This window comes from Cervus canadensis, chromosome 17 (assembly GCF_019320065.1).
Source record: "Cervus canadensis isolate Bull #8, Minnesota chromosome 17, ASM1932006v1, whole genome shotgun sequence".
NCBI lineage: Eukaryota > Metazoa > Chordata > Mammalia > Artiodactyla > Cervidae > Cervus > Cervus canadensis.
The window spans coordinates 14,845,498-14,863,149 of NC_057402.1; the positions used below are offsets into that span (position 1 = coordinate 14,845,498).

General features: G+C 34.2%; 1 protein-coding gene across 2 annotated transcripts in view; it reads left to right on the top strand.

The window, feature by feature from the left end:
• Positions 1-15,195, top strand: part of KLHL28 (kelch like family member 28) — a 39,118-nt gene extending 23,923 nt beyond the window's left edge. For both annotated transcript variants that reach the window (XM_043490265.1, XM_043490266.1), the window contains exons 2-5: positions 3,260-4,158; positions 6,632-7,075; positions 9,149-9,357; positions 10,534-15,195. In XM_043490265.1, coding sequence (XP_043346200.1) covers positions 3,260-4,158; positions 6,632-7,075; positions 9,149-9,357; positions 10,534-10,697 — 1,716 coding nt within the window. In that variant the 3' untranslated portion in view covers positions 10,698-15,195. The remainder of the gene's footprint in view (positions 1-3,259; positions 4,159-6,631; positions 7,076-9,148; positions 9,358-10,533) is intronic.
• The last annotated feature ends 2,457 nt before the right edge of the window (positions 15,196-17,652 follow it).

Here is a 17,652-nt window from a genome sequence, read left to right on the forward strand (position 1 = left end):
ATTGCTGCTTTGTAGAAAAGTAAGTGACTTTTGTATATTAACCTTATATCTTGCAAACTTGCTATACTTGCTTACTATTTCCAGTGTTTGAGGGTTTTCTGTTTCGTTTTGTTTTGGATTTTCTGCATAGACAATCATGTCATCTGTCAACAAAGACAGTTTTGTTTCTTTCTTTCCAATCAATATGCCTTTTATTTCCCTTTCTTGTCTCATTGTATTAACCAGGTGTCCTTTTTCATACCCTTCTCTTATTTTCTGTATCATTCAGTTTCCTGTTTGTTGCTCACTTTTCATTCTGAATAACATCTCCTTGTTAAATCAGACAAATGAGAGTAGAAAGGGATATGTTTCACAAAACACCATTTTTAATTAATTGCATGTAAAGGAATTGAGTACCTAAATGTTTATAGACTTTCAGATGAAATTAATTTTGACTTAGCCTTTTGAAAATTTGAATTGGATAGAAGATGGGAGAGGAGAAAGTTTATAGTTACAAAATCTGGCAAATGGTAAGAAAATATTTATATAGAGCTGTTGTAATTATATGAGCTTTATTGGAGTGAAAGGTCATTATGGAAAGAATGGAACTAGTGAAAGTAAGGATCATGAGAAGAGAATGAGACAAGTGCTGTATTCATAGCACTTCAGGTTTTGTGGAACTTTAAACTTTATAAAACCATTTTCATGTAACCTTCTGAGAAATATGGGTGTATTCTTGTTTTATGGATGAAAGAATTAATACTTGGGTTAAGAAATGTACCAATTCCATATAATAGTATATGACCCAGTTGGGACTAAAACTCATTATCTTGTATTTCCAAGGGCCCAGTTCTTCACGGATACTGTTACGTTTCTGTTGCCTCAGCAGAGTGTCCTGTACTCCTCATTCTTACAGTCTGTTGTGTCTTCATGTGCATTATCTAATTTGATCCTCAAAAACCTTGTGAGGTACATATAGTTCAGGTATTATTAACATTGGGCTTCCCAGGTTGTGCTAGTGGTAAAGAAACCTGCATGCCTTTGCCAGGAGACTTATGAGATGTGGGTTCAATCTCTGGGTCAGGAAGACCTCCTGGAGAAGAGCATGGCAACCCACTCAGTATTCTTGAGAATCCCATGGACAGAGGAGCCTGGTGGGCTACAGTCCATAGGGTCTCAAAGAGTCGGACACGATTGAAGTGGCTTTAGCACACGTTCATGCATTATTAATATTATGATGTCACTTTGATAAGGGAATTGAAGGTAAGGTAAAGTTGATGATGTGAAGTAGCCAGGACCACTTTCTTAATCCTATTGCTTATTTTCTATGTCTACTCACCTTTCCTATTGTTCATTTTTTTCTTTTTAGTCTAGATAATTAACTAGTTTTTTTTCTATTAAATGAAGGCTTAAAAAAGAAGTTAAATAAGTTTAAGAGGTCAGTACTATAGTAAGTAAAAAGAACAGATCCAGATCTAAATATATGCCTTCTGGTTGCTGTTTTCTTAAAATATTCTTTTCTGGAATAAAGTACCTACTGGAAAACACTGTACCCTGATTGAGAATTATTCTCTTAGATGTATATAGGATTATTTGGAGAGGTCAGAAGTGGAGGTTGGTGATATCAGTTATAGTGTCATGTTAACAAAAATTTTTAGCATATGTAAAATTCAGATGAAACAAATGTGAAATGATGACATTCTTAGTGAAGATCAAAGTTTCAATATTTGAATATTTTCACTTTAAAATGCCCTAGGAATGAAGTGTTAGATTCTCCCCTGCCTACCAACATTCATATTATTTACTAATGTTCAGAATTTTGTAATTTATTTGATAACACTTTTAAAATAGGAACTGATCTTCTGCTTTTTAAAAAAATATTATTATCCCTGAAACTTGTGTATGAAGAGTGAATGAGATAGGAAAGAAACAGTTCTTATTGTGTAGATGCCTTATGTTCCTTTCATCTATTCTAAGCGGCTGCTATGAGCCATTCTGAAGTATTGGTGTCTTAATTTCTTATGGCTGCTATAACAAATTACCACAAACTCAGTTGCTTAAAATAACAGAACTTGATTCTCTTACAGTCGCAGAGGCCAAAAGTCTGAAATTAGTAACGCTGGCCTGAAATAAGGTGTTGGCAGGGCTGCGCGCCCTCTGGAGGTTCCAGGGGAGAATGCGTGCCTCACCTCTTCCAGCCTCTGGTGGCTGCCAGTGTTAATTGGTTTGTGACTGCATCTCTCCAATCTCTGCCTCTGTGGTCAGATTACCTTCTTTTCTTCTGTCTGTGTCAGATCTCCTTTAGCCTTCTTATAAAGTACATGTGACTGTACGTGGATAATCCAGGATAATGTCACCCTCTCAAAATCCTCAAAATCCTCAATCATGTCTACACAGCCTTTTTTTTTTTTTTGCCATGTAAGGTACCATTCAAAGCTTCCAGGGATTAGGTTGGGATGTCTTTTGCCAGAGCATACCCCAGAACAGCATACCCCGGTTCTTATTGTCTCTCACTTTTTCTTCATCTTTCCTGTCTCATCTTTTCTTTTCTCTTTATTTTTATTCTTTTTCATCTTCCAGAAGCACAGGGTCTCAGGTAGATGGAGTGGGTATGATCCGGACTTATCAGGAGTTGAGTAGGTGTGGTCTAGATCAGTAAGTGAGCCTTATTGCCCTTATAGAATACCAGACTGTGTTCATATTAATTTTTTGTTGTCATCGAATCAGTTGACGGTAGTGGTATCTTTGTTAAATTCAGCATGCTTTTTCAAAATAATTATTGAATCTTTGGGTAAAGTATGTGAGTTAACATGAAATTGCATTTCAGTTAAAGTATCTGTTGATTAGATTGGCAGACATTGATATCATTATTGAGAAAAACAGCCAAATAACTACAAGCATTGTTTGAAAATTAATTTTCCTTTAAGAAGTTTTTTTTTTACTTCACAATTGTGTTTTGTTTCAGGGATAGCTCAGACTTGAATCTAATGAAGGGAAACAAAAGAGTTGGCAGAGTTCTGATTCAAAAGTCCATGTCAAGAGACTTTTATGATTTTGGAGCCTCTGTTTCCTAATATGTATGATAAAGGAGTTGAATGATTGTTAACATCCTTTCTATTAATAACTCTAAAAACCTCTGTCTAGTATGTAGTATAAGGTATTTAAAAACCAACAAACATGCAAATAAACAGCAAATCTCATTTATTTTGTGCTACTTGAAAAAGGAATCATTTGTAAGGTTAGTTTGAAGTAGCTGTTTGTGCCTTTTGTTTTTCTGTAGATGGACCACACATCCCCGACCTACATGCTTGCTAACTTAACCCACTTACATTCTGAACAACTTCTACAAGGCTTGAATCTTCTTCGTCAACATCACGAACTCTGTGACATCATTCTTCGAGTAGGTGATGTTAAAATTCATGCTCACAAAGTGGTACTTGCCAGCATCAGCCCATATTTCAAAGCTATGTTCACTGGAAACCTCTCTGAAAAAGAGAACAGTGAAGTTGAGTTTCAGTGCATTGATGAGACTGCTCTCCAGGCCATTGTGGAATATGCCTATACAGGGACTGTTTTTATTTCGCAAGACACAGTTGAATCTCTCCTTCCAGCAGCAAACCTACTGCAGATAAAACTTGTCCTGAAAGAATGTTGCGCATTTCTTGAAAGCCAGCTTGATCCTGGTAATTGTATTGGAATTTCTCGTTTTGCAGAAACGTATGGTTGCCATGACCTTTATTTGGCAGCCACTAAATACATATGCCAGAATTTTGAGGCTGTTTGCCAGACTGAAGAGTTTTTTGAGCTCACTCATGCTGATTTGGATGAAATCGTTTCCAATGACTGTTTGAATGTAGCTACCGAAGAGACTGTTTTTTATGCACTTGAGTCTTGGATCAAGTATGATGTCCAAGAACGCCAGAAGTACTTAGCTCAGCTACTTAACAGTGTGCGATTACCATTGCTCAGTGTTAAGTTTCTCACTAGATTATATGAAGCAAATCATCTTATCCGTGACGATCGCACTTGTAAACATCTTTTGAATGAAGCTCTGAAGTACCACTTTATGCCCGAGCACAGACTGTCTCATCAGACAGTCTTGATGACACGACCTCGCTGTGCTCCCAAAGTACTTTGTGCAGTAGGAGGAAAATCTGGACTGTTTGCCTGTTTGGATAGGTAAATAGAAGGCTTTTAAAGGATGGATGTGACGTGGGTTTGATCCCTGGGTCGGGAAGTTCCCCTGGAGAAGGAAATGGCAACCCACTCCAGTATTCTTGCCTAGAAAATCACATGGACAGAGGAGCCTGGTGGGCTATGGTCCATAGCATCGCAAATAGTCGGACACGACTGAAGCGACTTAGCACAACACACACTAATAGATTTTATAATCTTAAAATTTGCTGGGTTTTTTATATTTTTTAAATACTTTGATTTTCCTGTTTATTTTCTTTGCTTCTTTTTGATTTCTTCTCTCCTTCTTAAAGCACTTACCCGTTTGTTTTAATCAGATTGTTGTCCATTCTCTATAACACTCTCAATTAACTCTCAAATAGTTTGATTTTCCTGTTTATTTTCTTTGCTTCTTTTTGATTTCTTCTCTTCTTCTTAAAGCACTTACCTGTTTGTTTTAATCAGATTGTTGTCCATTCTCTATAACACTCTCAATTAACCCCTCCTCCCTCCCAGCGCCCAAATTTTATCCATCCTACTTACTCGTGAACTTTTCTACCATTTTATGCCCTTTTTTTCCTTTGTGAAGTCATTTACATCTTTAAGTCAAACTAGGTCAGAGGGGATTTATTATTGCTAACTATATCAGACGATCCTAAAGAAGAGAGCTGAGAATCTGTGATGAGGGCAGACTGGGACAAGAGTGTGTCTGAATGAGTACAATTAATCAGAATCACCACTAAGGAAATAAAAAATAGGATGCTAATACAAGTCTTGGAATTTCCATGCAGTTTATTTTCTTCATGTAAATATTTTTTAACAGTAGTAAAAAGGTGCTTTCTTTTCTAATAACTTAAATAGGAGTTGTCAGACTTTTTCTGTGAAGAGCCAACCAAATAGTAAATATTTCAAACTTTGTGGCCATATGGTCTGTTGTAACTGCCTAAGTCTGTCATTGTAGTGCAAGAGTGGCCATAGACAATACATAAACAAATGAAATGGCTGGGTTCCAATAAAACTGTATTTACAAAAGTAGCTGGTAGGTTGAATTAGACCCATAGTAATCACGATTTAGAGCTTTCCACTGGTAACTTTAGTCTGTTTTTTATTTTATATTAGATATAGTTGATTAACAGTGTTATACAGATAATTTTTGTACATTGAAAATATAGCTGGATGTTACCTTTGCTTTTCTCTTAACTGAGATTGCTTTATGAAAACGTTTATGTGTAATATATTTCTTTAATATTTAATATTCTAAAGTATTTCCAGACATTTAGTAGAATGGGTTTCCTCCAATAAGAGGAGACTGTTGTCTTTTTAATCAAAGTCAATTGGTGGGTCCTTCATCTTTTAAAAAGCCTCAGTTTACATTTTAATTGTGGTTTAAAACTGGTATTGTTGAGGTTGGGCTAACAATACCTTTAAAGTTCCTTTGTGCCCCTCCTTGGTACCATCTCCTTCTCTCCCCCAGAAATAACCACTATTCTGAATTTTTAATGGATTATTCCTTTGCATTTTGTTGTAATTTTGCCACATATGTGCCCCAATATATAGTTGGGTTTTGTATATTTTTATATATAAATGCAATAATGCCATGTATATTCTTCAAGGATGTGTTTTCCCATTGAACAGAAAGTTTATAAAATTGAGATTGCATGATGAAGTAGTTCATTTAGTTTCATTGGTATATGATATTATAGTAGATGGACATAATATAACATTTTCTTTCTACAATAAATATGATAGCTATAAAAATTAGTTGAAATGTTCCACATATATAGAAAAGTTCACAAATCCCAAGCATACAGCTCAGTGAGTTATCACCAAGTAAACATTACAAACCATTTCAAGAAAAGAATATAAACAACACTCAGAAGCCACCCTTAAGGTCCCTCCCTGTCCTTTCTCAAGGTAACTGCTATCCTCATTTCTAATCTAGAGGATAGAATTTGATGGAAATGAAACTGTATTACAGAATCAATTTGGCTTGTTTCCCTGAACATTATATGTGTGAGATTCTTTGCTGTTGCATGTAGTTGTAGTTCGTTCGTTTTCATTGCTATGTACTATTTTCTTATAAGATATGCACAGTTTACTTATCCATTTTATAACTGATGAAAAATTTGGATTATTTCTGCTTTTGACTATTAAAAATAATGCTACTGTGAACATCATTGTACGTATATATATGTGTGCATTTCTCTTGCATGCGTATCTAGGAATGAAATTGCTTAGTCATAGGATGGACACATCACATTTACTCATTCTCCTTTTGATAGATGATTGTGTTGTGCTGCTATAAACATTTCTCTATTTGTGTCCTTTTGCAAAACTGTCTGTCTAGGCATTCCGTAGAATAGATACACAAGAATGCAATAGCTGTATCAGAGCATATGTGTATCTTCTGTTTTGCCAGATATTGTTTATGGGCCATTTTGATGTTTTAAATTTTAATGTTTGTCTGCTTGTTCTTTAGTGTGGAGATGTACTTTCCTCAGAATGACTCTTGGATTGGTTTGGCACCCCTAAACATTCCTCGCTATGAATTTGGAATATGCGTTTTAGACCAAAAAGTGTATGTTATAGGTGGTATTGAAACTAACGTGCGTCCTGGCATCACTATCAGAAAACATGAAAATTCAGTAGAATGCTGGAATCCTGATACAAATACCTGGACTTCTCTGGAGAGAATGAGTGAGAGTCGAAGTACCCTTGGAGTAGTGGTACTTGCAGGAGAACTGTATGCTTTAGGTGGTTATGATGGACAGTCTTACCTGCAATCTGTAGAGAAGTATATTCCCAAAGTAAGAAAGTGGCAACCTGTGGCACCCATGACTACGACAAGAAGTTGTTTTGCCGCAGCGGTGTTGGATGGAATGATATATGCCATTGGAGGGTATGGTCCTGCCCACATGAACAGGTATTTAACTTAATCAAGTTGCACATGCTTGCGGATTTTTGAAAGTATCATTGACAGTGATTTCTGGATTTTAAAATGATTTGTGCATATAAATGAACTCTAATTTTAAAATAATGTTAATAGATAATTGGGAAACTTAGTCTGCTCCACGTACGGGTATGTCTGTAATTGATCTACATGGAGATTTAATACACACCTAAAAATCAATTCCCACTTATTAAATTTTACATTCATTCATTCAGTATAAATGGACTGGATTTTAAAATTCATGAGTCTGAAAATATGGTGAAGTTAGATCACTTTAGATTTGGGGACAGTGTGTGTATGTATAAGTATGTGTGTGTGTGTGAATTATATGTTACTGCACTGCTTAATAGAATAAAAAAGTGAAAAATGTCATCTCTATACACTTTTAAGGTATTATAATGCATCATAAACTTTATTTTTTGCATCATAAACTTTAAACCTTATTTAAATATGCCTTTCTGGATTCTTATTCTATAATCATACGTGTATCATTATGTATCTGAGCTGTGCTAGAGTTTAAATGTGAAATTTCTGTGTTTTGTAGTATTCTTTTAATAAAGGAGAAATAGATATGAGAAAAAAAGTATAAAGTGACTGTTTATATGGAAAATTAATCATAATTCTGAATCTTTGTTGAAAGTTGAAGTTCTAAAAATACCATCTCTAATAGTATTTTTTTTCCCACAAAATTTTTAATTCTGCTTAAAAATTCACCAGGAATCTAATAGTGTTTATCTGTAATAGTGGTACATATTTTACTTACTGTAAGCATTTTAATGAAAGAGTGTATGGTGGTTTGTTAACAGACTGAGAAAGCAGTTACACAGTAGTATTTCATCTATAAATTTTTATTTCTGTGCAGACTAAATTTTTCCTCCTTTTTTGTTGCTTCTTTAGTTGAAGGAAAAGTATTTGGAGCCCAGACATGCATTTGTGTTCTTTGAAAAGCTGCTAGCAGAAATTTGTAAGATAAAAGATTAAGTACTTTAATTTTGAGATAATGCTGTTGAAAAGTTTAAGTTCTTGTTACAAGTTTATCACTAGACTTCTTGTTTGGTGATTTTGCTCTTACTCTTTTTATCCTGGTGTACTTTCAGAAATAGTTATAGTTTAGTCTTTTAGTCTAGCCTACAGTCTAGTGCCTATTCTGAACTCCAGACTGACTCTCAAATGCTTCAGGCTTTCTTGAGAAGTTAGGCTAGAACCAGAACAGGCTCAGTCCACTTGCCTTTGTACCCCTTCAGGGCAGAGCATAGGCTTGGAGGCCTTCTGGGATTTTCCAGGGAAACTTCTTTGGAAATTCTGATTTGATTAGAATTTCCTAATCCAGTTTGGAAATGCCAAGAATTCTGTGGAATACACACTTGATCTCAATCCTGAATGACTTGATCTGAATCCTGAATGAATTCTCCTGAATGACTCAGATTATTATGATTAGCCAGTTTGTGTTTGGAAATCTGTAGTGTTTAGTCTGCAGTAAGTCACCATGAATTCATCTATAAGAAGAAATCCTCTTTCCTCCTCACCATCTTTCCTTCTCCTTAGTTGTGTGGAAGATCCTTAGTATCTTTAGGAAACATCTGTGTTCAGTATGTGATTTTCAAAGTCCTTTCACGTGCATACTCGTTGGACTTTATTCTTACATGAATCCTTGATGTTGTATTATCCCCATGTTTGCAGATGAGAGGAAATGACTTCTCTAAGATTACACAAATCCAAAGTAGTAGGGCTAGGGATTATTCAGCTCTGGGTATGCATTATTAGTACTTGAATCCAAATTTTCTGACTTCAAATGCTCTATATGCCCTTCATACACCTTACTCTTCATACAGTATAATGGAGTAGGATATGGTTATTGCACCAGTCTACAAGGTAAGCCTTAATCCTGCGATTTAATCAGCAAAATATAAATATTTGGAACAAACTGCTCTTGTTTTATGTATGTCCATTTGCACTTTTAAAACTCTGGTGGGTTTCAGTTGCTTTAGGAGGAAGAGTGACACAAAGAATATGTGAATTAATTCTTTCTTTTGTGAATGTTTGCAGTGTGGAGCGCTATGATCCAAGTAAAGACTCCTGGGAGATGGTTGCATCTATGGCAGATAAAAGGATTCACTTTGGTGTGGGTGTCATGCTAGGCTTTATTTTCGTGGTGGGTGGACATAATGGTGTTTCGCATTTGTCAAGCATTGAAAGATACGATCCTCATCAAAATCAGTGGACTGTGTGCAGACCAATGAAAGAACCCAGAACAGGTATATAATATCTAAGTATATATATCTATATACTTAGATATATAATATCTAAGTATATAGGACAATATGTTTTTATACTGATATTCTTAAAATGGTAGTTTCTTGGGATATAACAGTAAATGACTTGTCCAGAAAAAACCTTTTATGATGAACTTGACAGACAACTTGATTAGACAAAATTATATAGATTTCTTTACTGTGATTTTAATATGCCAATGCACATATTGTTATTTTTTTAAACTTGTAGAATACATTTTGAGAAATACTGATAACAGAAAGTATCTTATAGAAGCTCTTTTTGTCCATGTAGCAAATGTCATTGTTTTATGTGTTACACACACACACACACACACACACACACACAATCTTTGGATTGTTCTGTTTTTTTTTTTTTTTTACACTGTACATCAGTGATCTGCCTGTTCACTTTCAAATGTTCTGTCTTCCTCAAGAGATACAGTTGCTCTGGAAAGGATTGGACTTCAGGTTTCATAAAGATAAACAAATAACTTCTTTGAGGAAAAGAAGAAATTATCCTTGAACCCAAACTCAAATCACATGATTTTAAGAGGAATATTTTACTGGTGGAAATGCTTTAAGAGTATCCCTTGCATTTATGATTAAAAAAACTCCTGAAAAATAAACATACAAAGGAAATGAAAAGAGAAAATGGGATGCACTGTTCTAGTCATCTACTGTAATTAGTTTCTGTGATACCATTGAGTGAGAAAGCCCAAAAACAATGAAAATATAAAATAATTGAGTAGCCTTGTTGTTTTAGAACTGTATATAAAGTAGAATTTATAAAGCATAAATTATATAGTTTAATATATGTTTGAAATGTCAATATATTTGAAAACAATGATTTTTTAAAAATACAAATTTAAATTGGGAAGAAAGCATGTGGAAAGATACATACTACCTTCTTAATATTTAACTATGGTGGAGAGGGAGAGTAGGATAGGGGAGGAGAGATGAAGGAATACTTGAGCTGTGTTATACACCAAGGGATTTTTTTTCCTGTAAGCACATATTGCTCTGTTGCTTGTAAAATGAATAATAGGTTGTTGGAATGTATTTTAAGAAAACATTTAAATACAAATTTACTTGCAGTGTGAAGTCGGCTTCGTGGTTAACGTATTTTTCCTCCTGTTTTTTTTTACCTGTCTTTCCTAGGAGTTGGTGCTGCAGTAGTTGATAACTACCTTTATGTAGTTGGTGGTCACTCAGGGTCTTCCTATCTGAACACCGTGCAGAAGTATGACCCTATCTCAGATACGTGGCTGGATTCAGCTGGCATGATATACTGTCGCTGCAATTTTGGACTCACTGCACTTTAACTAGTGTGGACTTGTGGAAATGGTGTAGTGATGAATTGAACCTTGTGCTGCATGAGAGGATGCCCAATGTTCTGAAGCCCCAAAGCTACACTGCTTTCTTTTTAACTTAAAATGGCATGAAGACTCAGAGTTTCGTTGGGTACTTTGAACTGACAAGTAGCTTTGATTGCTCTTGATTACATAGTGAATCAGTAATCCAAAAAAAAAAACCCACAAAAAAACAAAGATCTTGCCAACTGGATTGTGCACTTTTTCTTTCCCCTAATATTGGGATAGAATAGTTTTATGTTCATTAAGTGTACATGTGGAAAAAACCTTGCTGCTTTTTAAAAAATTTTAGCTTTCTTCCTTCTCCTTGTTGTGCACCATGATGAGAGATGCTTAGATGCTAGAGTATACTGAGTGACTAGACAGTGCTGATACTGTCTGTTGGATATAAATTCAGATGCTTCACATTTTAAACAAAGGGCTGCTTCCCCCGTCCCTTCCCACCCCACCACCCCCACGCCTCCAGGTACTTTGAAGGGTTGTAAGTTACATACCGTAGTGAATCACCTGGATTTTCTTCCTGCTAAATGGCTTTAGGGCTGGGGATATAATAAGTTTGCAAGATAAATGCATTTACTATCATGATTTGGAGTCCTGTTTTAAGCAATCAGATATTTACTGTGTATGTCTTTTTTATATGGGCAGGTTAATGCTGGATGAATTTAGTTACCCATCTGTGCTATGCTAAGCATGGATAGAAAGAGTTAAACATATCAGTTTCAATTTTTTTTATAGCAGTACGGCAGGCTCCCCGGTGTTGATGTAAATATTTGACAAATGTTGCCACCCGTAGTGCACATTGAGTTTTCTCATGTAACCTTACAATAATTTTAGTTTTTTAAGACTTTCATTTGCTTTCTCAAAGTGTTCAGATATAAAAATGGTGCTAACTGTAGGATCTATTACAAGGCTGTGACAATGTTCTTTTGGATGTTAAATATGAAATATGCATGACATGTTTTTATAGTATTTTTCATTTTTACTAGCTTGGTTCATCTGTGCTTGTTAAAAATGTTGGTGATTATACTAATATTTACATCCAAAAATTAATCACGCAGCCTGTGTTATGCTTTTCATGGTTCCTGAGCAGTGATTTAAAGAAAGATATACTTTGTCTTTTTTTGTTGTGCTGGATGTTATATGCCCTTCTTAAAAACAGAAATATATGCATTAAATATAAAGCACTAGGCCGTTAAGCATTACCTTGTACATTTCTTAGGTAACTGAATAATTTAAAGTTATTGAGGAAAACTGGAACTCGATGTTTACTTGAGTAATGGTTCTAATTCAGTTCTCCTTTGACTAAAGAAATGATCTTTTAAAGTAAAACTGTTTGCTATAAACTAAGTGAAAGCTTATTTAAAAGAACTGGCTAACTCATTTTGTTTTGCATGTTTTGGTAAATGTCTGTTAATCTTGAATACGTTACTTTGCATTCGAGGGTCGGTACTTGTATTTTTGGTACTGTAGTAATTTTGTTTTCCTTTCCTAATTTTTTTCTTTCTTTTTTCTTTTTCTTTTTTGAGACTGCCCACTGTCTGTCTCATAATCTCTATAAACTAATATATATTTGTCTCAAAAAAAAATTCATACTATATTCTTAAGTGCCATATTGTTCTGAACTATTGTTAAGAAGCCATTTATAATTATAAAACATAGGTTCATTTTTAGCATATGTGTTATTTCTTGAAAACTACTTATAGCCAGGCAGTTTTCCGTTTTCCTTGCTCTTCCATAAACTGCCAGTTGTAGATTTAAATATATACTACGAAATTATGTGAACTCATCTTTAATCATATAGTTAGCTTCATGCTTTATAAATATTTGCACAGATTATAAAACCTTGCAAGTGAATTTTAGTCTCTTTCTAATTAAGAACTCAACAAGAGCTACTAATAAAATTGACAGGCTGAGTATTTTCTATGTTGCTTGTTTGAATAACTTAATGATATATAGCAATAACTTTTTAATTGATTTGAATAAATCTGTTGAATAGAAACAAGGTGCACTATTGTGACTGGCCTAGATTTTATTTAAAGGAAGCAGTTTAAAGCAATTTAAAATAGATTCCATCACATACGTAATTTTAAATCCCCAACTCAGTTTTCTTTCTGTTTATATCTGTCAAAAGAATTTTTTCTTGATAATACTAAAAATGTTAATCAGTTGTTAAATACATCTTATTGCATGTTTTTAATTCCCTCTCCCCAGAAGATAAGGGAATTTGAAAGACTAGAAATTTATTTTAATTGTAAACAGATCTATACTATACATCTTATTTTCACAATATTTTCCGCACATATCATTCCCACTGTCATGTTAGTATAAAATATATAATCATTTGGTAAATTAGACCAAGGCATAAATTGATCATTGTTTTGGAACAATCTAAATTTCATCTCAGTGAAGACTAAATGTGAAACATCTTGGGCAATAGTACGAGCCATATCCTAGAGAACCAATTATGAAAACCTGGAAAAGGAAGAGAAAAAACCCTCAAATTTAGAAATATTTATGTTAGGCTTGGTAAACCAACTTTACTGAGCGTAACAACCAGAGGTATCATAATCTGATAACTGATAACCTTATAATAGAGCCTTCTTGTTCGCATTTGTGAGAAGTTTCATCATGAATACTTTACTGACAAATTGTGAATTTAAAGCCACATTTCTTATGTTAAAAAGGATCAAAATGTTTTAATATAAATTCCCAGGACTGAAGATTTTAGAAATAATTTTTTGTACACTCAAGGAAAGGAAAAGGCTATTTAAGACTGCCTAAACTATTTTGGAAAAAAGTACAGTGGGAAATAGAAATTAATCTAATCAGCTAGAAGACAGTTGCCCTCTGTAATTATGATAAGACTTAATCTGTTAGGAATTTTTTAGCCGTTTAATATTTGTTGACTATAGTAGTAGAACTCAAGTGATTAATGTAGTCCAAAGGATAGTTTAGTTACACAGTTTCCACATGTTATTGCTAATACTGTTTTAAACATGAATGAATATTACATTATAGGATGTACTATCAAGAGAATGGCATTAGGTTTTGAAAAATTATTTTGGTAACTTGACGAATATGGAGGGTTTACTATACATACAAGATACTGTACTAGATGCTGTGAGAGCTAGGAATATAAAGCAAATATAGTCTTCATTCAAAGAGTAAAATATAGTGAGGGAGACTTATACCCAAATAACTGTTACGGTAGTGTGAATCTAATTCCTTATTTCCAACATCATGAGAAGTGATCAGAGATCCAATTTATGTATAAACATGTGTTTCTTCTATTGTCCAATTAGGTTTTATTGACATGACATAAAATAGAATTATTTAAAAAACTAATATTTATATAACTCCAGCTTTCCTAAAATTGGATAATATATTTTCTAGTGGAAATACAGAATTATAGAAAATTTTAAAAATATTTATTATGCTTTCAAGGCTCTGGCTGACTTTGAAGGAAAAAATATGTAAATATAATGCTGTTTGTTTTCAGTTTTGGTGTTGGATTTCTGGTATTGTCACCTAAGTGCTCATTTTCAGGAAAATCAGATTCTACAATAAATATACTGCTTCAAGTTCAATAAACTTGTGATAACCTCTATAACCTCTGTAGTTTGAAAGTTAAGAACTTACAAAGATGTCACATGTCAAGTTAACATCCAGTTCTACTTCTTAACCTTTTTTTCCTTTGTAAAACAGCACTTTAGTTAGACATTTAATTAGATAGTTATTTTGTGACTGCATATATATTAGATTTCACTTACAGTATGTTGATTCAGTGTTGATATACATTTGAAAAGAGTGAGGAATACAGAAAGTTTTGAATACTATAGGTTTACAAGTTTTCTTACTGGTGTGAATATGGAGTCAAAAATCCAGTTTACATCTCTGCAGAGAGAAAAATTGTTATCCATATGTCTTTTTATCGTATACATATTTAACTAGAGATAATTTATTGTTAATTTTGTCAAATTATCATGTGTAAGTCCCGTTTATTTTAAAATACTAAGCAAAAAGTTCCAAGTTTGCCTTAAAAACAAGTGAAATTAAAGAACTGGATGATAATGCCTATATTTTTGCCTTATGAATTGTGCTGTATCATAAACCAGAGATGGTTTTGATTTTAACAGGATTATGAAATTTTGTAGATGTAGAGTACTAATATTTGTACTCTCTTGCAAAGAATGTGATCTAGTTGTGGATTATGTTAGTGTTTAAATGTTTTTGTATATGTATTTTACCTCTGAATATGTATCTTTTTAGCATCAGGGTTTTATTTTATTTTTGTTTACATAGTAAAGTGGCATTTAACTTGTTGAAGGTTGTATTCTTTTGTCTTTTATTTTTAAAGTTCTTTGTGTGTACTATTGTGGTTATGCTCTGTATTGACTATGGTTAAATTTCATTTAATGTGAAATATTTAAAATAAATATGAAAAACAAGACTGTGTGTGTGTGTCCATTGTTGTGAATTAACCCAAGCTAACTTTGTCATGCTCAACTCTTAGGTTCTTTTCAGTAGATAGTGGCCACAAAAATTGGAGTTGAATGTGGGATAGCTACTCCTGTACATCCTTCTTAGCAGGTTATAATGAAAACGTGTCTTAAACTAAATTCTACTGCATATTTAGACTCTTTAGATTAACAAAGCAGGATTAACAAATGAATTCTAATAACCTTTGCATACAAGGTCTGGAAATATCTTTAGACATTCCACATATCTTAAAACTTTAATTTCCCCAGTAAATATCCCTGACATTTAATATACTAATTAGCAAAACATTGGATACAGATCAAATTATGGGTAAGAGGTATATTTGTATCTGCCTTGAGCATGGGTTTCCTGGTTAGAAGGCCAGCTAACCATCCCTCAACTGCATTCTTAATGAGGGCAACTCCTAGAGTTGAAGTAGAAACAGATACATACTGAAGTATTTAAAGTATTATAGATGATACATGTAAATACTCATTTTGGGAAGACATTAAAATACTGGATTTAAGATTTCTAGACGGGATGGTTTTGAAATTCTGCTTTTTAATTCTAGTGAAACTGAAAGGACTGTAGCCCACCAGGCTCCTCCATCCATGGAATTTTCCAGGCAAGAGTACTGAAGTGGGTTGCCATGTCCTTCTCCAGGGAATCTTCTTGACCGAGGGATTGAACCCCGGTCTCCTGCATTGTAGGCAGGTGCTTTTACCGTCTGAGCCACCAGGGAAGCCCAAAATTCTAAGACATTCACAAATAGCTTTAATGTTACCCAGAAAATCTGTCAGCAGTTATTAGAGCTTAGTATGTTAAGACATAATGGAAGGTGTAAAGGGGTAATAAGCCATATCCTGCAATCTGCTTAAGGAATGAAAAAGACATCTCATTGGTTTTTTTGGTTTTTGTTGTTTCAGGAAGGGAGAATAGAATGCCACTCTGGCAGAGCCCTAGCGGTGCCGCTTATGTTCTTTCTAAAATTACTAGATGCTTCTCTTGTTTGGGGCCAGTGCGGTAATGGGAGTGAAAGTTTCAACTCAGTTTGGATGAGTGGATTGTAGGAGTCAGCAGTAGACTCATCATGGGATACAAAAAACTGTTTCAAGAGTCCAAACTATTAAGGCCAGGAGTAAAATTGAGTTCTGTGTTAAGATAGGCTTAAACAGTTCAGATGGTTTTGGTATGTCTTCTTCCCCCCTCTTTTTAATAGAAATGGAATCTTCCTCTACCATCACCCAGCTTCAACAATTAAGCACATTTTGTTAATCCTACTTTTCCTCATTTTTTCACCCTACTTTTTTTTTTTTTTTGCTGAAATACTTTAAAGAGAATCCCAAACAAGCAATATTATATAACTGGTAAATAATTGAGGCTGCATCTCAAAGTGATAAACACACTTAAAAATTTCATTCTATGAACTCCACTGATATAATCACACTTTAAACATTTAATATTTTTATAATATTTAGTATTTGTTGTTTAGTTGCTAAGTCATGTCTGACTCTTTTTGTGACCTCATGGACTGTAACTCACCAGGCTTCTCTGTCCGTGAGATTTCCCAGGCAAAAATACTGGAGTGGGTTGCCATTTCCTTCTCCAGGAGATCTTCCAGACCCAGGGACTGAATCTGCTTCTCTCCAATAGCAGGCAGATTCACTAAGCCACCTGGAAAGCCCAATATTTAGTATGGTCTGTATTAAAATTTACCTTACTGTCTCAGAATTTTTTTTGCTGTTACTTGGTTGAGTCAGGATCTAAATAAGGTTTATACATTGCGTTTGACAGTTAACACCCCTAAGTTATTTTTAATCTGTGCCTACCAGTCACTGCCCTCCTCCCCCTTTTCATGTCATTTACTTGTTAATAAATGAGATTGTTCGCCTGGTAGATTGTCCCATGTTCTAGATTTGACTGATTGCTTTTTGTGTGTTTTGATTAACATGTCCTATTCTGCGAATGTTCTATATATTAACTAATGGCTATGGACTCTAGATTTAGATTTTTTTTTTTTTTTGGCAAGCATAGTCGATGCTGCATGTACTTCCTATTGTATCTGAGGCATGTTATGTTTGGTCACAGCACTTTAAGAGATGCTAACATTGATCACAGTTTGGGTTCAGTTGTCAACCTGTTGGCCTTCATTATCAAGTTCCCCATCAAACTCTCAGTTGATGGTTTTAGCAGCTGTTAGTACTACTGGATCCATCATCATATTGGGTGGTAAAATGGTTATTTTCTGTCTCTGCCATTCCTTTTGCATTTATTAGCTGGAATTCTATAAAAGAAGGCTCTTCCTCATCATTTAGTTGAGTACCTTGAGATAAGGTCTGTACAGGAAAAGCTGGGGAAAATATGTGATTCATTCCTTTCTCAATATTTAAAATAATGAATTGGTGCTCTACAAAGCTCCAAAGGTGAT